At 39.5% G+C, this 27,930-nt stretch overlaps 1 protein-coding gene across 3 annotated transcripts in view; it reads left to right on the top strand.

The window, feature by feature from the left end:
- The window catches only part of RET (ret proto-oncogene), a 76,957-nt gene that overhangs the window by 31,029 nt on the left and 17,998 nt on the right, over positions 1-27,930 (top strand). For 2 of the 3 annotated variants that reach the window (XM_040071748.1, XM_058421558.1), the window contains exons 2-12: positions 8,677-8,928; positions 10,483-10,776; positions 11,256-11,497; positions 12,549-12,750; positions 13,193-13,392; positions 17,622-17,880; positions 19,033-19,158; positions 19,945-20,055; positions 22,607-22,726; positions 23,344-23,600; positions 24,748-24,895. In XM_040071748.1, coding sequence (XP_039927682.1) covers positions 8,677-8,928; positions 10,483-10,776; positions 11,256-11,497; positions 12,549-12,750; positions 13,193-13,392; positions 17,622-17,880; positions 19,033-19,158; positions 19,945-20,055; positions 22,607-22,726; positions 23,344-23,600; positions 24,748-24,895 — 2,211 coding nt within the window. The remainder of the gene's footprint in view (positions 1-8,676; positions 8,929-10,482; positions 10,777-11,255; positions 11,498-12,548; positions 12,751-13,192; positions 13,393-17,621; positions 17,881-19,032; positions 19,159-19,944; positions 20,056-22,606; positions 22,727-23,343; positions 23,601-24,747; positions 24,896-27,930) is intronic. The other variant, XM_058421557.1, reaches the window with a different exon arrangement.

Genomic DNA, 27,930 nt, shown 5'->3' with positions numbered 1-27,930 from the left:
AGCAGTGCCCAGCACATATCATTAGTGGTCTGTCGGCCCCTGTCCAAGCCTTGTCAATACAATTCTGCCCTTCCCCTGACAACATTTATGCTTTAAGACAACAGCATAATGAGTAGCTACTATGTGGTAATGACTGAAAGTCCCCAAAGGAAAATTTCTGTTTTATTAAACAGGGATGTTCACAGTTTGGATATTAGAGGTTCTTCTTGTGTCTCTCTCTCTTTTTTTCTTTTTTTCTTTTTTCTTTTTTTTTTTTTTCCCTTTTTTTTTTTCTTTTTTTTTTTTTGTTTCTTTTGTTTTTTTTTTTGTTGTTTGTTTTTTTATTGTTTTTTTTTTTTTTTTCTTTTTTTAATGATGGCGGGTGGAATATAGATTTTTCTGAAACTATTTTAGAAGCAGTCTGCCTTGTAAGACCACTTAAGAAAATGTATTCTCTGACAGAGTGTCTTAAGGAATTAGAGATTGAAGTGAAGGTGTGTCTTAACAGTTTTAGTTCTTGTATGTATATGCATTAGAATGAGATAATAAAATATAAAAAATAGTAGGATAAGAGCTTATGTTCTGCATTTGATTTCGCAGACCACCTAAAATATAGTTATCTTAACCTAAAATATAGTGATTAAGCCATAATGCTCTGTTAATTCAAGACAAAACTTTAAATAAATCAATAAACAAATAAGCTTGCAGTTGCAGTGAGATTTCACTTCCTGGACTGAAAAGTTGAACTGCAGGCTCATAGCTCCCTTGAGTGTTTGGAAAGGGAATAGCAGCTCTTAATAACAGCACTTTGCTCTGAGGGGTGGACGTTCATGTCGTTACCATTTTTTCTGGCAACTTTTCAACCACCAGCAGCAAAAGTTTTCATTGATTGCCTCCTGCTGTAAGGCAGTGATTATACTGCTCTGTGTCTCTCTTTCATGAGCTGCAGGAATTGGAGAAAATACGGGAAGCTAGAGATACTAGATGTAGATAAAACACAACTCAGGCTGAGCTATTTGCTATGTTACTACGTGAGTCTAACAGGCTAATTTTTACACATCTGCACTAAATATAGAAAATAGGTTTTCCAGTGGAGAATCCGAAGTTAAAAATTCAGTCCAGATGCTGTAAAGCCATCCACTCCCTAGAAAATGAGAAGGTATTGCATGCAACTTTTCTCTGAAAATCAGACTCCTCTCGCTGCGACCCAGGTGGAGAGTCACTGGTGTTTATCAAGAACAATTAATTGTTGTGTAATTGTCCCAAATTGGTAACATTACATTTGTCCAAGGTTCTGTTAGTTGTTGCAGTCCAGTGATGCTGAGGGGGAAAGAAGCTGTTTGTGAGAAATATTGGTACTTATTTCACCTGAGCGTGTTTTCTCTCTGAAGTTGGCTTAGGCGGAGGAAATGGATGGAGGTGTTTGTGAACTGCACTGAGCTGTCAGAAAGTGATCCCTTATGTCTGACTTCATCTATTTATAATTGACAGGAAGACTTGTGTTCATTTTGGTGATGCAGAATCAAGTGCAGCTGGAGCAAGAGAAATGGGGAAATCTGAGCTTTGGTAGTAATGGAATGCAGGAGTTTGTGCATATACAAATCTTTGTCATAAATCAACACGTAATCGGTTTTCATTGATTTTCATGACTTGGGATTGTGAAAATGTAGTACTCTATATTTATTAAGGAATCAGCACAGTGGTCTAGATTTGTATCTTAATGTAGGAAATGTATTGTCATGCTGATATCCTTTTAACTGAGACAATTAATTTAAAACTATTTGTCTTTGCCTTTAAGGATCTTTTGATCTTACCAAGTAGGCTGAACAATTTCTGCAGATAATTGCCTGTGATTTATTTTTATGTTTTTATGAAACAAATATATTGGGTTATCAGTACTTTGCTCTCCAAATTGCTACTATAATGTTTACCTTCTGTATGAGCTCAGCACTGTTAGAGTAGATATAGAGTAAATATATGTGAAAGCTAATTAAAGTATAACAAGGACATAGAGCACTTGTTTGTCACTACATTGTTAATTGAGGATTTTATGGTTTTGGTGCAAGCAGTGTGTCAGGTTTAGCACAGAACAGAGAGACACATCACCGGTCTTCTCCAGCTTCTCATTATCACAATCTTTTTGTACGCATAATACATAAACACGTTCTAGGAGGCACATGAGATCATACACAGAGTAAATAAATGCTGTTCAATATTTATTAATATAATTTGTGCTGCAGCACAATAGAGAGTTTCCTTGTCTGACATTTCAGCTCTGTACTCCTACAGAGCAAAGTGACATCCAGCTATTCTCAAACAATTAAGCCGTACTTTAAAGAACTACTGACACTGGTGTTTAGAACAATGAAGCATCAAAAAATTGTCTTTTTGCTAAAGTAATAAAAAACCCAAACCAAACAGCAAATCATAAGAATGCAAGAAGAAGGAAGCTTCTAGCCTTTATGGCACTTAAAGAGGAATTTTCTCAAAGTTACCTAGAGGTATAGGCTCTGGAAGGAAAGCGTAAACACAGGTTTGACCTTGATCTGAACTCACAAGTGAAGCTTTAGTAAAGGTGCAGTCCTGTTCTCTTGGTAGATCCTGAGCTGCATAGATTTTCCAGTCTTGAATTGAGACAAAAATGAAAGTCGTGGCAGCTCTCACAAATCAAAATTCATTTCTTTTTGATACGTTTGGGGTCTGACTTTGATCTGGACATTTTTTACATTTATGTTCAATATGCCTGATATAGGAAACAAACTTTTGTCAGATCCATCTTTCTGTTTTACCATGTCTGTGTTATTTTCCTATACCAGAAAATCTTTCTCATTTTGCTGACTAGTGGAATATTTACTACTATATCTAATTATATATTTGTCTATTATATAATTATATGTCATATAATACTATATTTGTTTCAGTGTCCGACATAATATTTCTTTCTACCTAATTTCTGTATTTTCAGTCTAAAATTCAGGGTTATTTTCAATATGAGCGTGGGAATCTGGTGAGGAAAATCGCAAGAGAGGCAATTAAGTTAAAGCAGAGCAGTTTAACAGGTCTGGAGTATTTTCCAGTTAAGGACTGTTTCTGCTTCCCATCACTTTGTAAGGACCTGTTCTCCCTGGAGGTATCATATTCTGTAAAGCACATGTATTTCGCTGAGGCTGCTGGTACTGAAATTTATTCTGTTGTTCTACAGCAATTGTGCTACATGTAAATGTACGCAACAGATGACATTTAGCAGTTATCCAGCCCAATAAATTTGACCACAGCCACCATAAGAAAATTCTGGTATGAATCCTCTACAGTGAACTTTTCCCAATCCACTCTAACCTAGGCTCCAGAGGAGAAACTTTGTGGAAAAAAAAAGAAAAATTTCATTTTCACTTGAATACAGTTTGTTATGTTCTTGGGTTCATACCACATCTGTTACAATTTCTGTCGCGATCAGCTTAAAAATGACACATCTAAAAGTAAATAACGTCATGCTGCTGAGCTGTGTTACTCGGGGTCCCTGTGCCACCGCTGCTGCCGTGTCCCCAGCTGGCTCCTGATGGTTGAATCCAAAGTGGTGTTTCTAGCTCTGCTGTTCCATACTGCTTTTCTGTCAAGTGTTTTACCTAAATTACAGACTTTCTGGTTTATGAGGGCAAGTTTATTTCCTAATTGTGTAGAGACTAGAAGGAAATTAAGTGGGCAAGTCCTTTAATTTAAAATATAGAAGTGTATTACTGGCCTCGTTCTCTGATGAATCGAACATTAGGTATATTAATGCTAGTAATGGAACATAATGGTTGCTTGTCAGAAGTAAAGATAATTATTTCAGGAACACAAAACTAACCTTGACAGATAATTGCCTGTTGAAATCTGATGCTGTGCAACAAATGGAGGATTATTAACAACAGACTCCCATGTTCATCTGTTATATCATTAAATCCTGTATGTTACATTGACAGGGCTATCGCTGCATTAAAATTATCTCCCTTTTCTTGAAGATGCATGCCAATTTTGGATTAAAGATTTTGATTTCATGGGGCTGTTCTGGTCTAAATAAATAGATTTGTTGTCCTCCAAAATGCTGAGAAGCTCTGAGTAAATTTTGTCAGATGTGAGTTATTTAGGTGTATACTACTTGCTGAATAAAAAACAACCATCATTTCCATTTTGCTGATTTTTTTCCTTTTTTCTTTTTTAAAAAAAGCAGACTGGTCCTAGTGTTTTTAAATGCATGTTCATCCAGCAGGCACCTTGAGATCTGTGAAGATTTTCATTCACTGGACAAAAGTGTACTAACATGAACTAGTGAAAAGAAGTTTGAAGGTAACAGACACTCAGGCTCGAGAGACAGTTTTCAATTACATGAGTTATGAAACCCAAAATAACTTTAGTGAATAATGTTCTATTTCAGCCATTTGAATTTTGTAAATCAAGAGTGAATCTTTTGTTCAAATGCCTAGTGTAACTTAAACCAAACAGTGGTCATTCAAACTTCGAATTTTGACTGTGAACTCCATAAAACATCTGCTGCTTCAAAACTGTTTGTTTGATGTAGCTGTAGCTGTACCTTGAAAGATGGTTACAGACATTGTTTGGGAGAATGCCTTAGAGTCAAGTCTTCCTCTATATATAATAAAAAAAATTCCTCCTCTTTCATTTTCTGATTTAAAAGTTATACTGTATTTTCTGTCGTCAAGGTTGATGTTAAGAATATAATTTTGCTGTAGTCACTTTAACAGTTTTCATCAAGAGCCATCCCCAAATGCTACTCAAGATGGTAGTGGCAAGCATAAAAAGCACTAAAAACATCTTAAGTTTTGTACTGCAAATTGTGTACAGAAAAAAATCAATTTGTATCAAAAAAGGAATTATTTACCTAATCATTCATGACTGAAAAGAGCCACATGAAATATTGCCTTATTTCAAAAGGCAATCATGAAGGCTTCAAAGTACGTATAATCTCATTTCTGTACTCTCATTTTACCTGCTTTCTCTCCCTGAACTGGAAAACTGCTGTCATAACTGTATCTATTTCCTGTAGGAGCTATTAGTTAGTAGCATTACATCCGCTTAAATGTGATCACTTTTCTCTTCTGTGTGTTACTGATATGCTGTTATCCCATAATATTGCTCATCCATCAGAGGTTGCCATGTTTCCTGTGCTGATTGTAGTGTGGAGAGCTGAAGTCTCCTCTAAAAAAATGCTCAGAGATGACAGAATATTTGAATGATTCTGTGATCCTCTGATGTTGCAGAGCACAACCTTTTTGTGCCGCATTTCAAGCTTGTAACGTGAATTTTTTTCTCTGCTTTTAATTCCTAAGCAAAAGCACTTTAACCGTCAGTTTTGAGTGTAACCATCTCAATTCCTCTTTATTTAAATGGCAGATTCATTAAGAACTCCATCTGGCTTCCATAGGAAGCTTGCACAAGTCCTTTGGAAATGGATTATTTTTTTTTTTTTCAGGACACAAGGAACTGTGGCCAGGATTAGAACCTCTTCCTCCTGCAGCATATTTGCCAGATGGCAAGTTTATTGAATCTGGTTTTAACTCACTAGGGCTTAAAGGAATGAACACAGCTCTGAGAAGTGGGTGCTACGTTTCTACTTCAAAGGTCTCCTTTAAAATTAGCCCCCAAAGATTTATATGCAGAGTGTGGTTGTGACCTGGGCAGTCTGTTGCATATCTCTCATCTCTCTCAGTGCTTGAGTCACAGTGACACAAACCAAATCAAAAATCCCGGTAATTTCACAACATTAGGTGGACCTTGCTACATGGCTAAAGCAATTTTTATATATATATATAAATATTTTTTATATATTTATATATTTATATATTTATATATTTATTTTTATATATATAAAAATATAATTATTTTGAAGTGTTGTAAAGTCTCTTCACTTCAAATACTTGTTTCCTAAGTAAAATATGAAAATTTGACAAATTCACTGGCATCACTCAAAACTATCCTTGGGTGTTGTGCTCAATATGGAAGTCTGCTCTGTACTAAAAACTAACACTTTCGATGGACAGGATGTAGTTTAATTAGTTTTAGGTTTGAATTGAGTAGAAAACGATCACGTGTCTGTTTAAATATCTCTTACAGCAGCTTTTTCTAATTTCTTGAAGTAGCTTTGAAACTTGTGAAATACATTTCCAGCTAATTAGTGTGTAAATGCTAAATTGTTTTATTAAGGAATCCTCCTGTCTTCAAAATACAAAGCCTAGTTTTGTATTTCTGTTATTCACTGAGAAATCAGATTTTTTATATTACAGGATTTTTTCCCCTTTCTGACAACGGAGAAAGCTCCTCCTGTGAAGTGATGCCAAAGGATTTCAGAGGGTCTGCAGCATCAATATTAACCTTTTCTGTCAAATGCAGAGCAGTCAGGGTGCTGACCCTGCTGAGATGTAGCTGCATGCCAGGTTTCAGGCATTTAAGGGGCCGTGTCTGTCATAATTATTTATGTGCTTGGTTAAACAGGTCTGTACCTGCATGCAGTGTGAGCCCTCATTTGTAGAGCACAGCATAGAAAGGTTAGCACACTTGTTTAAGATAAGGGAGCAAATAATTGCAACTCAAAATACTCCATTTTTCTCCCTTTCCCACTTCCTGTGTTACTCATTGATATTGTTTATATATACTCTCTACGTGCTCCTTCTGTTGGAGGTGATTTTGTATCTCTGCATCGGTGCTGGTTCTTGTACGGCGTCATGTGAGCACACAGGACTGTGCACCCTGGTCTTGGAAGTATGGAAATAACAGCTATTGCTGTGTAAGCCTCATTTGTATGCATTTGTGAGTTGAAAGGAATTTTTTAGTCTTAACTAGTGAATTTCCAGTGTTGAATTTTTCATGAAGCAATTTTCATTGTCTTAAATCAAGTCTTTACACAAAATACTTCAAGGAAGTCAGTTTACTTGTACTGAGACTTGGCTTTGTATTTGGGTATCACCTTATTCCTCTTGTTACTGAACCTGTTTGTTAGGAGTTCCAGCAGCACATATTCCCCGAGTTTTCCTGCACTTCATAAAAGATGGAGGGACTGAAAAAATATTTGAAATTTAATGCAAATATTCAAGAATCTTACTTTCAAAGAAGAAAGGGTGATAGCGCCAGAATCAAAAGTAATCATTTTTCTTCTGGACAGAGAATGTAAAGAGTTAATGCTTTTCTAACACTCTCTAGAAGTCTCTGGTTGGCTTCTCTTTGAATTAATTGCTTTGGAACTAATGCACCTACCATATTACTTTACCACTTTATTCATATATTGCAAAGTATATGTACAAAAAAAATAATGGGCCTCTGAAAACCTGAGAGATGTAATTGCACCCATGGATACAGATGACGTCATGAATCCTTTCAAGGTACAATAGTTTCTGTGGTATTGCTAAATGAAATTAGAGGTCTCTTGTTTACAGTTTGTTTGTGGTGCACTCCATTCTGTAGAATGGTGTATGGATCCAGTACTAATACATAAATATGTGCTATAGCCTGATGCTATTTTGAAGATGTTTTGGCATTATATCCCTAATTTTACTGCTGTATTACCATCATTTCCGGTTGTATCTGGCTTGATACGTTTAAGCTGGGAAAGCTTCGTATTAGTAACACATGGAAGTTGTTATTGTTTACACATGTTCAGCAGATGTATGAGCTTTTTATATGCCCGACTCCTTATCAGTTGGATTAAATGATTCATAATCCCACAGTATTCAAGCATTCTGTTGGGTGAGAAGTACTGACTGTCAGTGCACGTAAAGTCCAAGAGTGACACTTCCAGTATTTCAGTCTGTGTGGGCACAACGAACATCACTTTGTCCCCTCCTTGCAAATCAAGCCTTCCACTGTGATCACATTTGCCAGAAGTGAAATTGGAAGGGAAGCACTGCAAACAGGTAGGGAGGCCATTGCACAGTGACCTGGTGAGGTGAGATCAGCTGAAGAAAGAGGCTCCAAGGGGCAGCTGAGCCCTACGAGATGGAAATGCCTTCAGTGGGTAGGGTGGGAAATGATTGGGTCAGTCACAGTCATTGTACTAAACAAAAAATGTACATTTCCCTTTGCGCTCACTTCTCAGCTTTCCCATCTGTCGCATTTAAAATACTTAAAACACTTCCAGTATTTTTTAACAGCTCCCCTTTTCTGCGCCCAAAGTATCATGCTGTTTAGAAAGGGGGGAGCCAAAAAGCCTCTATAAGCTGGGGTTTATGTAACCTGAAGAAAAGCGTGCAAGAGAAATTTTTGTGTTATCTCTCAACAGAGAGCATGTTTAAAGGCTTTTAAAGTGTGTGAGATTTCATCAAAGGGTTTTTTCCTTTCTTTGAATATCATCTGTGAGGTGATGGAATTACAGCTGAGAGTGCCAGATAGGAACTTAAGTAAATTTGGCAAGCAGAGCTTCCTTAAGTGCTCATCTTAAACTGGACCTCATCTATAGCAAAGCAGTTTTGTTTTCAAAAAGCAGGTGATTTTGTAATTGAACATAAATGCTAGGCCATATTTTTGGTGCCTGTGTCCTGTAGTAAATAAACTACATTTATTTACACCAGATGGGGATCTACCTTTTTCCTTTCTCTTTACTTCTTAGAGAATGAAACCTTTGTCTCTTTAGAAGCACATCTATTAAGAAAACACCAGTGCAAAAATCATTTAACTGGGCCTGCCTCTTCTCTCATGTGCCTTCTTTTGTAGTGGCCTTGGGTCTCTACTTCCCCAGGAAGGAGTACTTGGAGAATGTCTACATTGACGAGCCAGCAGGAATGCCGCTTCTGCGCATCCATGCCTTGAAGGATTCACACGAGGAAGAGGCGCACTTCCATCTGTGCCAGAACCTCATCATTTCTCGAGCAAGATCACATGAAAATAATTGGTTCCGAATCAGAGAAAAAACAGGACGTCTCTACCTCAGCAAAAGCCTGGATAGAGAGGACTTTAACATGCTCTGTAAGTATGAGAGGACCAGCTTTTCTTCTTGAGGTATCTGTTCTTAAAGCAAAGTAAGTTCAGACAATGAGATTTTTCCATTGGAAGATGAGCAAGCATCAAATTTGGAAAAAGTGTATCTGCCCTTTTAAAATGAGGAACCGGGCCCAGTGAAACCCACAGCAGCGTGCCAAAGCAGATGCTAACCTGGGACAGATCCTCTTGCTCGCACTGGGAACTCCAGTAAGGTGGGACAGTTGCATTACTGGAAATATTTTTTCTGCATTTCACAGCTATATAGGTCACAGCTTTACACTGAGATTTGCAGTTTGTTCATCTGCTGATGCAAGTGAGACCAGTTCCATTGTCTTAGGGATTCCCAGGCAAATGCTGTTAGAGTGGTTGAAATTCTTACATAAATGGTCCTTGAATTCTGGTGACATGGATTCACAAATTACATTTGCATGTAACACCAAAGAGCTCTTAGAAGAAATGGTTAATTGTAACTCTCTCCCTCTCTTGAGATTTGGCTTTGTTATTCATTATCTCAGGTTTTTTTTTTTTTCTTTTCTTTTATGCTCTAGCAGTAAATTGGTTTTGGTGATTTTGATCTATGAGGAAATTAGGTATCATTAGATGGTGGAGGAGGAAATGGATGAGGAGTTAATGGCATACCACTGTGATCAGTTGCAGAAATTTTACTGTTGAAGAGTCTGCAGTAACTGTCTTCAGTTTGTAAGATCCATATATCCACACTACCTTCAGATTTAGGTCCCTTGATGTTGAAATTTTCAACTTCAGACGCTTAATGCTTTATTTTTGAAGTGCTGAGTGTTTGATATTTCATCCATTTTTGGTATTTGGCATTCATGTATATCAAATATTTGTGCTGAACAAAGGGGGAATAGCTACTTAACACTCGAGAGCCTTGTTTTGTTCATACAGATCAAAGTGACCTAGAACTTCTTTTCAAGTGACTTAGATCTATTACAGAGATATTACAGTGCTGTCTGTAGTCAAGCAAAGGGAATCAAAACAAGGCTTGAGGATGTAAATGCCACAGGTTGATTTTAACTTGTATTTTATCTTTTATCCACCTCTTTATATTTCAAAACGATGAAGCAATCTTTTCTCTGAACCTAGACACTTCGGTCCATACTGTTGGAATGCTGTGACTGAAATGTTAGTCCTGATATGGGTTTGTCCTGAGTAGCTGTTGCTATCTTGTGCATTATTTTTCCTGTTTCCACCCCACTCTGCTCTAGTTCCTTCAGAAAGGAGTCCTAGCAAAGAGATAATTACTGCCAGTGACATGGTCTTACAGACAGAATGCTGATACTGGTTCTGAGATTCTATAATGCAAAATTGGTGCCAAGCCCTATAGTTTTAGGCTTATTTCGATTATTAAGGTTTAAGGTCTTCCCACCAGCGTCTGGCATATTGAAGAGTTGCTTTGCCACATAACAGGATTAAACAATCATTTATGGAATAATGGCCTAGGGCAGAATATAAGGAAAAGAAGTATTGGCTTCTCTTCTGTAAAATATTTCTTATGGTGATTTCTTCCTCCTGAAGCTGTAGGAAATTGGATGCCATTATCCAAGGTGATGCTGTATGTCTTCCTTTCATCCCACCCTTTCCAAGAGAAGGAATGTGACTCCGCTACACGCACCACGGTTTTCCTCTCTTTGATCAATGCGACTGCACCAGCTTGCAGTTCCCTGACAGCAAGGCAGCTTTGCTTCACAGAAATGGATCTCTCCTTTCACATCAAGGAGAATAAACCACCTGGTACATTTCATCAGCTCCAGTTACCCTCAGTTCATCATCTGTGTCAGAATCTCAGCATTTCCTACAAATTGCTTGCAGGTAAAACTGGATCTGAGCCGCTCACGTACTAGTGATAGATTCAAATAGCTGCACTGTTAAAAGATCTCTTTTGTAGTAGATCCCCTAGATTTGATTCTATAAAGGAAGTCGCTTTGAAAACCTAAACTGAGTCTGAGGATTTTGCCTTCGAGATGTACAGAGGGAATGGGAAGGAGGATTATCCCCTTCCCTAAAGAAATGATCAGGTTTAGAATTTTATATCTGCTAAAAGTAGACTGAGAGTATCCTGAACTTTTAATTGTGCTGCTTCTAAACTGTAGAATCTTCCCATATATTCCATGCTTTCTCCCTACCCTAATATAACCACGCAAGTTCCTTCCGTTTCACCTCTGAGTCTGTCTTTTATTGTGCAGTCATGATGTCCAAATGGATTTACTGAACTGCAGCAGAGTATTAGAGCCATCAGAGCCCTGCACTGGGCAGTGATTGTGCCTGTGTGTGTTGTGGCTGTTTTGCAGCTGAAGGCGTTCCCTTTCGGTACAACGAGAACACCACCAGCGTGCAGGTGACACAGCGCCTGGATCGGGAGGAGAGGGAGAGATACGAGCTCATTGCCAAGTGCACCGTCAGAGAGGGATTCCGGGAAATGCAGGTCGAGGTGCCTTTCCTGGTGAACGTGTTAGATGAAGATGACTCTCCTCCCTTCCTTCCCAACGGCACCGATACCGCAGATGCTGTCGTGGAGTTCAACAGGAAAGAGGTAATGTTGGTAATGTTCTCCTTTACCCAGTCCCTGAATTTGAGCACAGCAGTGGGAGGCAGGACTCCTGGGAAGCATCATGTTCTGCCCAGGTGACGGATCTTGGCAACAAGCCCGCCACACCGTGCTCTGCAGATCTGTGATTGTAAAATGCTGTTTGTAGGATCCCTCTGCCCCAAGTTATCCCAAGTCAGATCCCAAAGAAAGAGGAGTTTGTGTTAGTAATTAAAGAGTGTGAAGAAATTTGTGCAGTTTCCAAGGTCAGGATGGACAATTGCTGAGTCCGTGGTCAGGATTGCTCTGGATCTCTCCATACTGAGCTCTGCTCAGTTACAGGATTGCTTCCTCCAGGGGATTAAAATTGTGTTGTTAGAGCAAGCGTGTGTGTGTGTATCTATCTCATACATGCAAATCTGTGTAATGTATCAAGACTGTGTTCAGAACACTTACTAGGATGCTGTAGAAGTAGTGGTTGACTCCTACAGACAAGCCACTGCATCTGGGAAGTTTCTAGGCTGTTAAAAGTGAGCTCCAGGTTCTTGTTTTATTGGTGTCCTCCCATTTTTCCCTTGCCGTGCCAAGCTGAGCTTTCAAGAGGTGTGAGTCCCTGGGTGACTTTGGTGCTCCTGCACAGACAGCCCCTTTGCTTCAGTAGAGAAGTACGCATGAGCTCTTCGGCTCTTCCATGGGAGCAATGACCCTTTATAAGTCAGTGGTATAGAGAAGGCTGTTTTGAGGGGCATAAAATGATGCATGTTTCACGAGAGAACTTCTGTTTCGTAACAATAAGATCTCTTGGTAGTCAGTTTTCCCTTCAAAGTCCATTTTGATCATATTTGTATCTGGAAGTGAAAGGACTGATTTTGGGAGTTTGCTGCCATCTCCTGACTAGAACAAGTCTTGACAAGACAACTGGGTTTCAGTGAAAGTTTGCCTGGGTTTCAGTGAAAGTTGTAAGGTCTTGTTTGACCAGTATTTCAATCTCCAAAACAGTTATCGGGAGAAGAAAGCTTCAGGTCCTTCAGCAGTGCCATTTATTGTTTCCTACCAGGGCACTGTTCTTTCCACGCTGACCGTGTACGATGCAGACACCACACCTATTTATCCCCTTGAAAGCAGCAGAAAGAAATACACAGGAACCATCATTACTGACGATCCCTGGATAAGTGAAACATTTCGCATAGAGCACATCTTTGATGAAATCCACTTCAGCCCAAATGGCAGCCAAGTGAGGGGAACTCGGCACGAGTACAGTAAGGACTCTTTCTTCAAATAAAGGAGAAGTTGCTTGTTAGTTGACCGATAAGCTCTTGAATTTTTCTGAGCATTTTGTAAGTATTGAGCCAGAGAAAGCTGAGAAATCTCAAGTAAAGAAAACGCTGAGTTTTAAATATGTACAGAAAAAATGGAGCTTGTGCATCTCTGCGATAGGGAGTGTACGATGTAGAAACTGATTTTGAATGTAGGGTTCTTCGCTTGGTAGGTGCAAGGGAAGAAGATCTCCCAAACATCTTGAATGACAGAGAGCATAACTCCATAAGAACATATTTCTTATTTAACTTGCCTTCTGTTTCCTGTTAGGAAACTTGGATGTGTAATTAAATTTGGTATATCTGTTTTTGTTGGCCTTGCAGTATTAAAAGATACATTTGCAGATAATGTGGGTTACTAATAGACTCATCTTTTCCTTCGCAGAGCTGGTACTGAATAAAAGCATTTCAGTCACAGAGCATCGTTCCTTCCAGCTGGATGTTTTGGTGAATGACACAGAATTTCAGGGCCCAGAAAGATCGGTGATGCTTCATTTCAATGTCTCCATCCTCCCTGTCAGCATTCAGTTTTCCAACATAACTTACCAGTTCACAGTGAACAGAAATGCTGAACGCTTTGCACAAGTAAGAGCCATGTTAATTACACATCCCCTTTCTGATGAACTTTAGCTGTTGCTCGCGTGGCCAGATGCGTTACAGTGCTCACTGGTTTTAGCTGTTTAAAGCAGAATCACTGAAAAACGCGTTACCAGTGTCACTGTTGCTGGATGTAGGAGGCAGCAGGCTGGGCACTACCTCTCCCACCACGTAATGACAGAGGAGGGGCCACACATGGAAGTACTAACGGAGAGGAATAGCCTGTTGTGGACAGGAGCACTTGCAACCATGAGTGGCTTAGGCATGAGTAACTGCAACAGTGTCAAGGGCAAGGAAAAGGAATTTGTCCAGCTGTTGGAGTCTCAGTATATTAATGGCTTTTCTTTAGGTAATGGGTAGTTAGTAATTAATGTGTTTCCTAATTTAACCCTTGTTTTAGCTTAATCACCACCATTGCATTAATAATGCTTTCCAGAGACACTTCCTAACAGGTTGACATTAATCAGGTGAAAATTACAATGTAATTCCTATGTACATTAATAAGGAACTAGTTCAATATAATTAATATTATGAAAGTGAATATTAAAAACATCAGTGATGAACCCTTTGGGGAGAGCTGCTGGAAAGCATGCCTTGTAACTATTGTAGGAGAGAGGAGGACTGAGATTAAAATATGCTCATCCCACTTGCAGAGAAAACCAATTCATTAGAAGAATTTTAAGGAAGAATTAAGTTTTATTAATCTTTGGGCCTCTGGCTAATTTTAAAAAGAAAGAAAAGGGAAGTTAGATATATTGCATGTTCTCATAACTAATCTGATGAAATGCATTACAGCTTGATAGCTCTTCAGAGTACAGAACAGGCTGTATGTGACCAGTAAAAATTCTACTGCTCTGACAAGGGTCATTTTGCCCATAGTCTGCACTGAATATCCTAAATAAGAAAAAGGTACCAAATGCGCTCCTGTAGCAGCCTCCTGTAGTAGCTCCTGTAGTGGCTACAAAAGCTACTCCTTTATGACTTTTCATGATGCCTTGTGACCGCAAGTTTTTGATTTGCAGTCTGTTAGAAACTTCAGAGGATAGTCTTTTCTTTTTGTGCAGATCAAATTATCTTTGGTGTTACGTTTGAGGCTTTTGTAGCACCAGACTGTGAAAGCTTTACCCTCACCTGTTGCCTGGGGGTTTCCCCCTGGAAGAAATAATAGCACAGGTATGTAGGATACTCATAGTTTAACCCTTGCATCTAGAACTCTTCTATCTGTGTCACAGCATGACTGTAATTGAACCAAATGTGGGTACTTAACCCGTTGGGTGTGCGTGAATTTAGATTAATTGATTGGCTGGGCTTTTTTCTGTGTGCATGTTTTTATATATAGGTGTATGCATAATATGTATAATAGGTGTATGCATACAATATTATTAGGAATGAATGAGTTCCAAATTAAATTTGGACAAAAATTGTTGGCTGTGCCATTAGAATGCTTGAACACTTTAGTTTCAAAAACTGTGAGTATGTGGGTCTTTTTAATTTCAGGGTGCAAAACAAAAAACTGTTGACTTTTAAAGCTACTGGTGTTTAATATTGTCATGACAGTCAAACATCTGAAAAGGAATTTTAGTATCTTTGGAAGCTGTGTCATTTCCCACTAGTTGTGCAGTTTCACTGGGTGGCAGTAGTAGCAGGGAAAACTATTCCTGGCAAGAACTCCAAGTGTCTGGGAAGAAATCTTCTACTTTGTGCTGCCTAAACACAAATTCACAAAGAGATTTTGTTCTAACTCTTGAGCAGCGAAGTGCAAAACTCATCCTGGCTTGGGAGATGGTGTTCTCAGTTAGTTAAAGTGTCATCCACTTACTTCTGAAGCTGGGTTTGAATTTACCATGTGCTCAGCTTGGAGCATGAGTCAGTGTAAGGAGCTTAGTCCCCAGCACTTCACATTATTAAAGTTGGCTGCATAATTAGCCTTGATGTGCCAGAGTAGTCAGGGAAAGTACTGGGCCAAATCAATATGAAGGCTGAACTGTCTCTTGCCCTAAGGAAAACACAGGAGCGTGAAGAAATTATTAACTGCTGGGCTGATGCCATTTGTCTGTTTGAGCAGCTAAATGAATTGAGTAACAGAAGCTAGGCCTGACGGTGCAGGCTTGCCCAGTGGCATTTAACTTATCAAAGGACTTAAAGCTTTATTGACATTTACTGAGACAGATGATGAATAACATTGGCTGAGATTTTTAGAGAGGTTATATGTCCAAATGTCTCTGGAATTCAATGAAGAGGAACAGTATCATTATCCAGACTTTATTAAACATTGGAACTTGAAAGATGGATTTTTCTGTTCTTATTTCGAATAATGGTAATTCTGTGTTAACTACTGAGAGTCTTGCGAATTTGTAGGTTCCTCCCCTATAAGCTGATGTTAAACCTGAGTACCCTTTACCTTGCTTGCTTGGTTTTTCACCCTCACAAGAAGAGGGAAGTAGCTGCTTTGACCTTTTTTCCCTGGAGTTGTACTCTGCTGCATCTGAGAGCTGAGCTGGCTCCAGTACTTGTGGAGCAGGGCAAAGTTTCAAGGTTGGGCTTTCCTTAGCAGAAAAAGGCAAAAAGAAAAAGTCTTTCTCTTAGAAATTTCTTGAGGGAGGCCTTTATAGCTTCTAAAATTATACAGAGAAAACAAAACTGGCCAATGTGCTATTCTAAGGATAATCTGCTCTTCAGGGACCCTGAATTTATGGGATCTTCTCCAACCCCATTGAAGGAAATTACTGTGATCAAAGAAGGTGTCTGGAAAGAGCAGTTATGACAGAGTAGGCAGAAAGGGCAGTTTAATGTAGCTAAAGGTGAGTGCCATGGATCATCACCATGTTCTCCTCCCGCCTCCATGGAGCACCATCCGAGCAGTTGCAGAGCTGCCAGTTGCAGTGCGGCACCAAAGCTGTGGTGACGTGCTTCTGGAAGGGACATGTCTAGACCTTGTGTCTAGACAGAGTTATGAACAGTGGAAATCTTGTCTTCTTCTTCCTGCCAGTCCCAGCATGTTGTGGAGAGGAGACGGCCAGAAAGAAATGGCCTTGCTTCTGATGGCTTTAATAGTCTTTGTGTTATCCTGCTGCCTAAAATCCCGACGGGAATGGTGCCAAATGACCCATCAGTGATGTGAATGGGAATAAGATGGAGTGGGATTATCCTATAACAGAGTGTGCTTCTAGAACTGTAAAGGCTTCCTCTCTGATTGTAAATAGTCCAGGTTCATGGGAAGAGACCTTGGTACACAAAAATGTCTTTTTTTAAATAACATTCTTTAGTAAGAATGCTGAAACCAAGATGTACAGATATGCTTTTACCAGCAGTGGTGCTTCTTGGAAACATTTCTTAACTGCAGCATTTGAAAATAGTCCATCACCAAGTTCCTTTCAATAACACCCCACCCTTCACATTGTGGTTTTCCCTGCAAAGAAAGCCAATGCCTCTGGGCTTGATTGAAATCCCACTCTTGCAAATGGAAAAACCAAAGTGAGCTTTGGATCAGTTCCTATAGGAGCTGGACAGGAGATGGTGCTTTACATTCCTGTGCTTCTTAGATGATGTGTTTTAGACTGAGGAGTGTTCTAGCCTCGATACTCTGGCACACAGAAGTTCAAATATGGCAAACTAACGTATTTTCATTTTTAGATTAAAATGTTTTAAAATTGTAGATGGGAAACAACGAGGATCTTTTTCCTTTTAAGGCTTTCAGAGAGCTCTTCTGGTCAGAAACTTTTTGACTGTAATATTATAAAAATTATGTAATAGCAATTTCTATGTTATTTGAAGAGAGTCTCAGCTTTGTTCACGCTGAGCTCTTTGATGTCTCAAAGACAACAGAAGTTTCTTTCAGTGGTCAGCCTGGGACAGAGCAGAGATTGAACTCAGAATTTCCCTTATCACAGGGTCTTGTTCTCACTGAACACTGCTGACCGTCAGCAGTAGGCACCAAATACCACTGACTCTGTTTCAAGGCTTTTTGCATTTCCACTGCTAGTCTGAAGACAACTGTAATGCTTTACTTCTCTTTTTTACTTAGAATAAATCACATTTAAAGCATTTGCATACTGCATTTGTAGGAAAATAACAAATCTGTAAACCCCAAATAAACACTGAATTTTGCAAGGTATAGTATGCTCCACTTTATTTCAGATATTCTTGAGAAGCACTAAATATTTTTTGTGTCGAGTTTTGTTCCTGCCTGTGATTTCTTTGTTGGTGTTTGAGCCTAGATAGGAAAGATCTGCATTGAAAACTGCATGAAATTCCGTGGTGTAAACATCACCTACAAGCTGCTGTCCCCCAACGCCAGCTGCTATCCTGTCAGCATTCTGCAAGGCCGAGAGGACAAATACGGGAGCCTCTACGTGAACGATTCCACTGTGCTGCGCAGACCCGAATGCAAGGAAATACAATACACTGTTCAAGCTACAGACAAGCAGAGCAGGAAACACACCAAAACCCTCCTCACTGTTGTCCTGGAAGGGACTTGTAAGTTCTCCAGTCAGAACTATTTATTTGTTTATTTATTAACAAGTGTTACCGGTATGAGGTGATGTGTTAGCAGGGTCATCTGCAAAATGATGGCGTTAATGATGAAATTGAGTCTGAGATACCAGATACAGGTCACAGAGTTTGGATTTTGAGTTTTGAGTTGTACTTTCCTGTACTAGCTATTTGTTTGAAGAACTGATGCACAGAAAGTTGGGATATTGTATGCAATTCATCGTGTTCATGATGACCTTTGATTTAGAAGAATCTTTTGTGTGTGTGTGTGACCTTTATTTTGTATTTCACATATTCCCGTGGAAGAAGAAAAAGTGTCCCTAGGTATATATGTGTGTGTGTGTGTCTATCTATTTGAAGAAAGAACTGTGTGGCCTAAGTATGTTCATTGATTTTTCTCCTCCTTTCTCTCTACAATTTTTTTAATAGTTTTCTTAATATTCATGTAGCAATCACACTGAATTTGAGTTCTTAATGGGCAGTGTGATGACCCAACTGTATGGGGAAGGAAGTTAGAAATACCCTGTAACACCCACAGAGGAGGATTTCACTGGAAGCATTTCTCTGAAAATTATATTGCATTTCATGCAAAACTGTACAAAAAATTGTACCTGATAAACACCTCTGTTACGTTTTATCAGATCAGAACTCCTGTGCCAAGAGCAAATGGGTTGAAGAAAAAGAAACAAAAGCATGCTTTTCTTTTTGTACAAGCCTCATACTGTCTGAAAACATACATTTCTAGCTGGTGCTCTTTGGGTTACTACTGTGTTAGCCCAAGAGCTAAGTATTTTCCCCCAAATTAAATGTTCTGTATGAAGCTGTAAGTATTTGTGCTCTCCTTTTTTCTGTTATATCAGTATGTTTGTACATATCTATAGTTCTAGGCAATGACAGTGTGCTGTCAAACAGACGTAACCATGTCTTTCACGATCTTGCTGTTAATCTTTTATTTCACAGAAAAGGAACACCTGGGCTTTTCTTTAATTGTTTTCTAAGTTTTCTGATAATTGGGACAGGCAGTTTTCACTGCTTTCTTCATCTTTCTTTCCTTCCCATATATCCCTAAAAACAGTTCTCCTGTTTTGAGCTGGTCCCCTGACCTTCAATTCCCTTGTCCTGAATTTTTCCCAACAGTGTTAAAAAAAGAAGAGGACTGCCCTGACTCTTGTGCTATAAGTAAGCACCGTGCTGAATGTGAAGAGTGTGGCGGCCTGGGAGTGCTAACAGGAAGATGCCAGTGGAGACAGGGGAGTGGGAAAGGTACATTTATGTTGTGTGAAGTCAATCTTCTGTTGAGTTGTAGTTAGGCATTTGACTTCCGTAGATACAAACTGATTTATTCTGGCTGGAAAACACGGTATGATAAACTACACAGAAGCTTGGGGTAAAATAGTAATCATAATACCCATATGCAGTGTGCACTAAAAAGGAAAATGAGGGGAAGTTGGAAGGGCCGTTCCTCATCTTGTCCCTGGTGATGCTGACACGATACATGAGCCAGCGGGCAGTGAACTGAGCTTGCAGCAGTGTGACTGGAGCAGGTGCACCCAGCAGACAGTGAGCACAAAGCACTGTCTCTTTCTGTGGTCTGTAGCACAGATCTGACGGGTGACAGCGCTCGACTCCTGCAGAACAGCGATTCTGTGTTGGTGCTTGATCCCTTCACACTGTGTAAGTGTCATACATTCTCTACAACCACTTGTAATCCTCGTATTCAAGTGGGTGAAATTGTGTAGAGAAATCCTCAGTTGTGAAAGCTGCTCTTCAGTCTCAAAGTGGTCAGCCAGCTCTTTTTCAAGCAGTGTTCACAGTAACTGCAAGTGACATGGCCAGAGGGCTGTCAAAAGCAGAGAAGATAGCAAAAAATTGTTTCTTCCGGTTGCCTTTATCTGTTGTCTTGCCTGTCACTTTAGCTGGTGTTTGTAGTCACGGGTGTTCATTTTAAAAGGCACCATAACACGTGCTTTGGAGTGTTAGTGTGCCCTGGGAAGATGCAATTCACTTTTCTTCCTCGTGGTGTTAGTGCAGCTGTTTCTCTGTTAACAGGGATCACCACAAACTATTCCACGTGCACCCCGAGCATCAAGACTTGTCCGGATGGCGTCTGTGACGTGGTGGAGGGCAGAGACCCGGCTGTGTGCCCCCAAGACTGCACAAGTAGGGAACGTTTGAGGATGGGCTTTTCTGTTTCACCTCTGATCAATTCTCAAATGTCACTTTCCCAAGTGCAGATACTTTTACAAGCTCAACATCTCTGCCTTGCCACACTTGCATTTGAATCATACAAGCGAGTTAAGGTTATGGGGATTAAGCTTGACCTTTTTGAGCCAGGCAGGTGACACCGTGGGCTGACTGATGGAAGGATAAGGTTTTCTCAGTAATTCCCATTCTGCTCCCTGTTCATGCACAGCTGGTGTTTTTCAGTGGAGGTGCTTGCTGAAGAGGCATAGGTTCTGGGCACGTTAATGCCCCACTTCCTAACTCAAGTACAGTATGCTAGGAACCATGCCTATTTGAACTCCTGGGTAAATGAGTAAGAAGAAACAAATTTCCGTTTAAAATAAATGTGTTTACAAAAGATCATCTGGGGAAATGTACCTGCCCTTTTTTTGACAGGTGGCCATCAGGATGATTCAATGCCTTACCTATTTGAAGATCCAGGCAGAGACTCATATGAGCAGGATTTATGAAGGAAGAATTTATGAAGGAAGAATTGAAATGAAATTGTGTTGGTTCTTTTTACTTGAGCGTACTCCACTCATACACCTGTAAATACCTGCAAGTTCACAACTCACTCTGAAGATATACAGGGTAGAAAAAACAGTGTAAATCTCTTGAGCAATTTCCATCTTCTGTGAGATTATAATTTTTAAGTGAATCTTTTTATCTGACAGTCAAATTCAGGAATAAAGACATACATGTTTCTTGAATGCTTTTTCTGACTCTGACATCATATACTCCAGGTTTAGATTTTAAAATGGAGTCTTGGAGGAATTAGCATTTTCTTACAGGCTGGGACTTAATGTTCTTCTATAAAATTAATTACTAAAGAGGCTTCTTTGTATTTCTTACGTGCAAGATGGGTTGTGTATTGTAAATTAGCGTTATCAGGAAGATAATTATTTCATCAGAGTGAATAAAAACAATCCCTTAAGTGGGAGAAATGCTTGAAGGAAATACAAGTAACTTCTCTAATCATCTGAAAAGAATTCTTTATTGGTAATAATTGCGTTAATTTGCCATTTTGGAAGTGGAAATATTTGTGCCAGGGGCTGCAATGCTAAAATATGTACAACATACGCAACATCAAATGTTTTGCTCCACAGAAGCCTGAAAGAAATCTTGTCTTACTGGATAATAAGCAGGCGAGTAAGACAAGTTTTCAGGATGTAATGCGTGCCCTTTTAACACCTGAGTTGAATAATTGTGTACATGACTTGACACAATTGAGAACCTGGGCTGGTGCCCAAAAGCAGTATACTTGCAGACAAAAAATGAGTGTGTTCTGGGAGCTCAGAGCTGCAGGAGTACTATTTTATCAGCTTTTACTGGCAGGGGACGTTTCTTTGGGAATGGCAAACAAGAGGCCAAGATGCGTTAAGATCAAGGATATTCTTTAAGTACAGACGGTTGTGAAAATACTTATTTTCGTAATTCATTTGTCATTATGATGGCTATGTCCTTGAGTCCCAAAATTGCTTTCTCACTGTAACACTATGAATATTACATTCAAGGGCACTCAGCTGAAGCAGCTGGTGCTGTGGCTGTGCTTATCAAATAGAGGCAACCTATTTACATCCTGAGCAAGAGACTTGCATGTAGTAAGCAAGTGCATGAGACCAGGTTAGGTAGGACTGGGTCATTCCCTCCTTTCCTCTTCTTCCAGCTCTTCAAATGTGCAGATATTGATAAATGCATACGATTTTCTGAGGCAAATGGAAATTTTATTTCATCACCTCTTTATGATGGAGGAAGTTGTCTGGGCAGAGGCAGGGAGGATAATGAGGAGTTTTTGGGAACACCAGTGCTTTTAAGTGTCAGCTCAGAGAGCGGTGACTCAACAGATTCTCTTCCAAAATTAACCACTTGAGCTGTCTGTAAAATGCTCTTTGTGGTTAAGGCAGTTTAGAGATAAAAATGTCGCTACTAATGGTCATTTTTATAACATATGAAGAAAAAAAATTATTTACTTGGAAATGTGGCTAGTCTGCATGAAGAACTACTTGAAATCAAGAGTACAAGTTTCTGCTCTTCTTTTTCTAATATTAAATAGTGCACTTTTAGATAGGTTCATTTTTGTAACACTTCCAATTGACATTTACTCTTAGTGCTTTGACTAGACTTCCCTGTGGCATTTTGCAGAGGTGGTTAAGTGTTATCTCTATTTGACAATGGAACAAGTGATATCTAGAACAGTAGGCTGACTTTACTAAGGTAAGTGGAAATTTGCATCAGAAGCAAGAACAGAACTCAGTAACCGCTAATGAGGACTGATGTTTAAATGGGCAAGGTACCCCCATTCCAGGATCTCAGGAACTTCACAATTTAGAGTCTTCCATCTCCCTCAGGAGTCTCTGTCATTATCCCAGCCCTGTGCTCCTCAGTCAGATTTCAGATTCATACTGGGGTAAACCCACGGGAAACTGAGCCTTTTCTTTTCCCTTTACCTACATGTAAGAATCTTAGCCTGTTGTCTGTATTTGATTAGGTGGAAACATTATTGGTGGCCACGGGAAGGGCATTGGAAATCTTGGAATTAAGTCAGGACATGGGATTTGTTACTGCTTCCCAAGACAGAACTGTTATTGTGAGAAAGATGATATCAAAGGTGAGTCTATCTGCTGTAGTAATCTTTTTCTCCGTGTATATTATGTGTACATATAGAACAGTCTTGTGGCCGTGTTAATAAATTGTATCTTTCGTCAGAGCCTGCTAATGCAAAACTAGTGAGGAGCTAGCACCTTGACATGCACTATGGAACCTGAAAACTTCCAGAGTGGGTTATTTATAGCCTTACCTAAAGATCCTTTTTTATTCATTACTGCTTGACAAACAGGTCATCCTTTGATTTCCATCAGCATTTGCATTTCAGTGCGACTTAGCTGATATTTGCAGAGGCAGCTAGGAGAATTAGAATAATGATTTTTGTTACTTTGAAATTATTCCAGCTTTCTGATAATTTCTGAAAAATCTCAGCTTCAAAATGTCAGAGATAACCATCACCCATGGTACTAGGAGGAGGAGTGCATTGCGTCTTACCTTGACCTTTGTTTAAAGAGAAAAGCTTTGTGCAGTTGTTTGAAACAGATAATGGATATTTTAGATAGTTTTTATTTTGGCTAATAATGAACATAGCATGAAACAGTTTGCATCTTTTAAACTGAATTACTATGCAGAAGCTTGATACCACAAGGAAAGTTCTAAGAAGCTCTCGTTGGTCCACAGAGCAACTGTGCGATGACGTGTGCAAGACTGTGATCACCGGGGCAGTGGTGCTGTGCTTCGTCATCTCCGTGCTGGTTTCCTTCTACTGCATCCACCGTTACCACAAGAATTCCCCGAAGCCGCCCATCGCCTCTGCGGAAATGACGTTCCGGCGCCCGGCGCAGCCCTACCCCATCAGCTACTCTTCCAGCAACGTCCGCCGGCCTTCCCTGGATTCCATGGAGAACCAGGTGTCTGTAGACACCTTTAAAATCCCAGTAAGCCTGATGCCATTTTGCATGCTCAGTTTTGGTGTCCATCCTGTTTATGCATGCAGACGATGTTACAGGAATGCGGTCCGTTCATGGAAACACCCATTGCCTTCAAATAACAGCACTGGAAATCACGTGCGCTAAAGATACTTCATGGGTAATTGGATGAACATTTTAATTTTCTCTATAAGGCCAGTATGTTCTTCCTTTTTTGTTACGCTTTAATATATTGTAGCAATTTAGGTCTGATTTAATCTAATTAAGATGATTTTTTTCTAATTTAACTGCATGTGGCAGTACTATGATTTTGCTTCTAACATTGTCCAGCTAAGTACTAATGATGAGCAGGTTTGTACTCTCTATGATGTCTCAACATACTACAACATGGCTAAGTTTAAAACATTACAAAAAAATCCCTCCTGTGATCTCTTCCTGATTTCTGATACACAGATCTCAGTTGGTGTGGGACTTTTACCCACATTATAGGACTTTTGCCCAGTCATACTGTCATACCCTTACTCTATTTATTCCTGCTTCAAATCACACACTACCGAGGATTCCTGCCAGATGGGATGTTTTCATCAACCAACATGGTAGAGAAACACGGCCACTTTATATGGAATCATCAAATCTATTTGAGTGTTAGGTAAAGAGGTCATCACAGACCTTGTGCTCTTTTTGCCTTAGTTTCTTGACTGGTTTGTACATCTGTCATAATTACGCAACCTTAAGGCTTACTAGCAGTAATTTTATGAAAGGATGATTTCTGTGTCTGATCAGGCCTTAAGAGAAAGCCTTATTCTGGGAGTAAAACTGATTTACTTCTCCATGAATGTCACATATTTGTAGTTATTCTGAAATCAAGCATTTATCCTGTATCATTTCATTTTTCATTTGTACCCAGTTTCCCAGACCTGTAAATAAAATCCATTATCCATAGACTTCATGTACAGCCTGTTTTGAAGGAGTTGTTTTCAGGTAAGGGAGAGTACATTTGGAATATATCTCAATATCCAAAAACTTTTATAAGAACACACTGATACTAATTAAAAGAGCGACCAAACACTGAAGTCCATCTAATCCTGAGGAATTAGGATTTCCTTTCCTTTCCTTTCCTTGCTTCATCTCACAGGGCTTCTTTTCTGTCCTGCAGGAAGATCCAAAGTGGGAATTCCCTCGGAAGAACCTAGTTCTGGGCAAGACTCTTGGAGAAGGAGAATTCGGAAAGGTCGTCAAGGCAACAGCGTTCCGACTCAAGGGAAGGGCTGGCTATACTACTGTGGCAGTGAAAATGTTAAAAGGTACCTTCCTGTCAGGGCTTGGTTTGCAAACTATTTGTGGTAAGCGCTGAATGGATTTTAAGAGGGGCTAGTGTGAAAGTGAAAGAAAAAAACCCAGCAGTGTCACAGCCCCTCTTTCTTCCAGCATTCTGATCTATTCTGACAGTCACAATCTGCAGATTCGTGACTTTAGCAGTTAGCATCACATTGATCCAAGTAAGTAATTCCAAATCATGATGTGCAAGGAGCCTCTGTCTTGACGTAGCAAATGTATTCAGTTTTGTTTGGCATTGATGGAATAGTGCAAGGGTTTGTTAAAGCTTTCTGATTCTTTCCCTCTATCAAGTTTCCTTGGACAAAGCTTTTTAAATAAATCATGTCATAATCTTGTGAAGAGACAGAGCAGACCTGTTAACTTACCCTTCTGATTGAGAATTCTGTCTAGTTTTACCCTTTCTGATCTGCTTTTCAATCAGTAGGAGCTCTGTCGAAATGGCTTGAATAACCCAGTGCTGTCTCCTGCTGTCTTCAGTTTTCCCTAAGACTTTAAACCTGGGGGAAGCAAAGAATGCCTAGATAATGTTAAGATTATAATACGAGACCTTGCACTGAACCATTCGCTGCTGCTTCTAAGTAAAAGCACGTCATTACAGGAAAATGTTATACTTCTTATTATCATTTCTGTTACATTCAGAGCACATGTGCTACTCCTTGAAAGGAAAGATGCTGCATATCCCACCACTTTACCTAAGAAATAAATGCATTATGCAGTGCATACCTTCATTGCAAGAGGTTCAGTGCACAGTAGGTCCTATGGAGGAAGTCCAGGAACAAAGATTTTTCAGATGTGAATATTAATTAAGTATTGTAATACTCAAGTAATGACATGTGTAGTATTACACTGTGAATACAATAGCTGCTATTTCATCTCATGTATATTTGTGCACTTAGCGACACTGCTTTTTCTGGCACACTTTCATCAATGTGTGACTGAGTTCAGATTCCAAGAAATAGTGGTAAAAATGTTGCTTTTACGTGCAGATGGTTTGACATTCAGCTTTCCCTAGCCATTATGAGGGAAAGAATTGACAATGCGAAGGAGTAGACCATTATTTTAAGCACCTTATTTTAATAAATTGATCTGACATTTATAGTAATGCTTAAGGCTCTAATGAATCCTTCTGTAATGTAAATTAAATTGCAGATTGTCACCTGAAATTCCACTTTCCAACTTCACCGTGGAGAACATTTGTCATTCTGCAAATATTTATGTGCTTATTATTGGCTTAACTCTACTGCTCACACATGACAATTGAAGGACCAGTGCACTAGCTTTCAGTGGCCTTTGCAGTGTTGCCAGGAAGGACAAAGGACAGTTATTTTGGATCAGGCAAACACCACCCGTGCTTTTTCTGTACCAGATGCAGAGCAGGTCACTTGTCCAAGTGTTCAGGACTGCTACACACTGACTGATCTTTAAAAGGCAATGGTAGGCACACCAGTATGTTAATGGGGAAGCCTCTTATTGTGGAAAAGAGATCTCCTGCCTCAGCTTGGGTAAATGGGCACAATCTGCTTAAGAGCAGACCAGGGCAGGACTCTCCCTCTTGTGACAACTGGCATCAGGTACTGGGGAGGGAACAGGAAGCAATTAGCAAGCCAAAACAGTCTTGGGAGATATGGATGGAGGTTTAAAGGAACAGATGGAATTTCTTTTTTTCAGCCCATTATTAACATTTTTCTCATATGAATTACATTTGACCTCCTGTTTGATATGAATGCCCTCATTACAGTAAAATTAAAGAAGAAAACACCAACCAATACATAAATACAAATTATTCACAATTTGTTGAAACAAGTGGCATAAAGCTTTAGAGCTGAATGTCTCCATTTGAAGTTAGGTTTTTCAGCAGACAAACAGGCATGGTACATGGGGAACATTGCTCTATTCTGTTTGTTCACATCATACAGCTCCAAAACTACAAAAATAGGACTTTTCTTACAGGCATTAAGTTGACATTCTTAGTTTTTCATTTTACCTAACTTTTTGTAGTCTTTATTAGTAGTGAGGCCGACTGAGACTGTGCTCCCTGTGGTAGAAGATTCTCTACTCTGAGTGGAGATTTAGACTGCAAGATAATATAAGGCTGATACAAACATAACAGTAGAACAGAATAACTGTTTTTATAAGGAGAGCAAACTGGTGACACGTGAATAGGCAAATACATCCTTTGGTGCTCACAGCCTGTATGAAAAGAAATGTGCAGTGCAGTACCAAAGAACAGAACACAAACTTGTTTTTATTATCCTTAAATCAGTACAAACACATCCTTGTCAATGCCCAGTAATGACACTAGAGGAAGTATCCAGGCCAGTTCTGTGTGTCAGAGAGATTAAGGATGAGGAAGAAGGGTTATCACTGACCTATGGTGCCTTTATGACTAGGGATCTCCTTCAGGCCCTGGTGCACTCAAAAGAGGAAGCTTGTCAGTTTGAAGAGTTCTGCAAAAAGGCAGAACACTTGAAAGGCTCAGAAAGCCTCTTGGGGCCATATGTTGCCACATGTTTCTCACTGACATCAGTGAAGTCTGCGTACATGTCCCCCAGTAAAATCAGTCTGAACTGTACATTTAGCTTCTGAACTCTAAATCTGGATGTATGCTCCAAGAGTAAGCCAGTGGATTTTTACTCTGTTGGAAAATGTATTTAGGAGAAGGAATGAGTGAGTCTTTTTTTATTTGAACAACGTGAGATCTTGGTTCTCATATGCTTCTGATGCTTTTATTGCACTGATTCACCCTAAGAAGTTGCTTTAGAATGCCAGAAAAGGTCTGTAGTAATTTCATGGCATCTTTAAGACATTACAGACTCTGCTCCTGATTCTTACCTGACCTCTTTGTTCTGCAGTCATTTGTATCAGGACAGAGCAATGCTTAGAGCAGGTCACTACCAAGCCAGAGCAGCAGCAGTCTCATTCACTTGGTTCTGATGTGAATGACTGCAGGACACCAAAGATGGGAAAAGTTCTCTCCTGTGGGGAGGTGTGGAGTTTTCCA

This window comes from Hirundo rustica, chromosome 8, assembly GCF_015227805.2.
Source record: "Hirundo rustica isolate bHirRus1 chromosome 8, bHirRus1.pri.v3, whole genome shotgun sequence".
Lineage (NCBI taxonomy): Eukaryota > Metazoa > Chordata > Aves > Passeriformes > Hirundinidae > Hirundo > Hirundo rustica.
The sequence above is the reverse complement of the archived record's forward strand: the minus strand, read 5'-3'. Positions and strand labels throughout refer to the sequence as shown.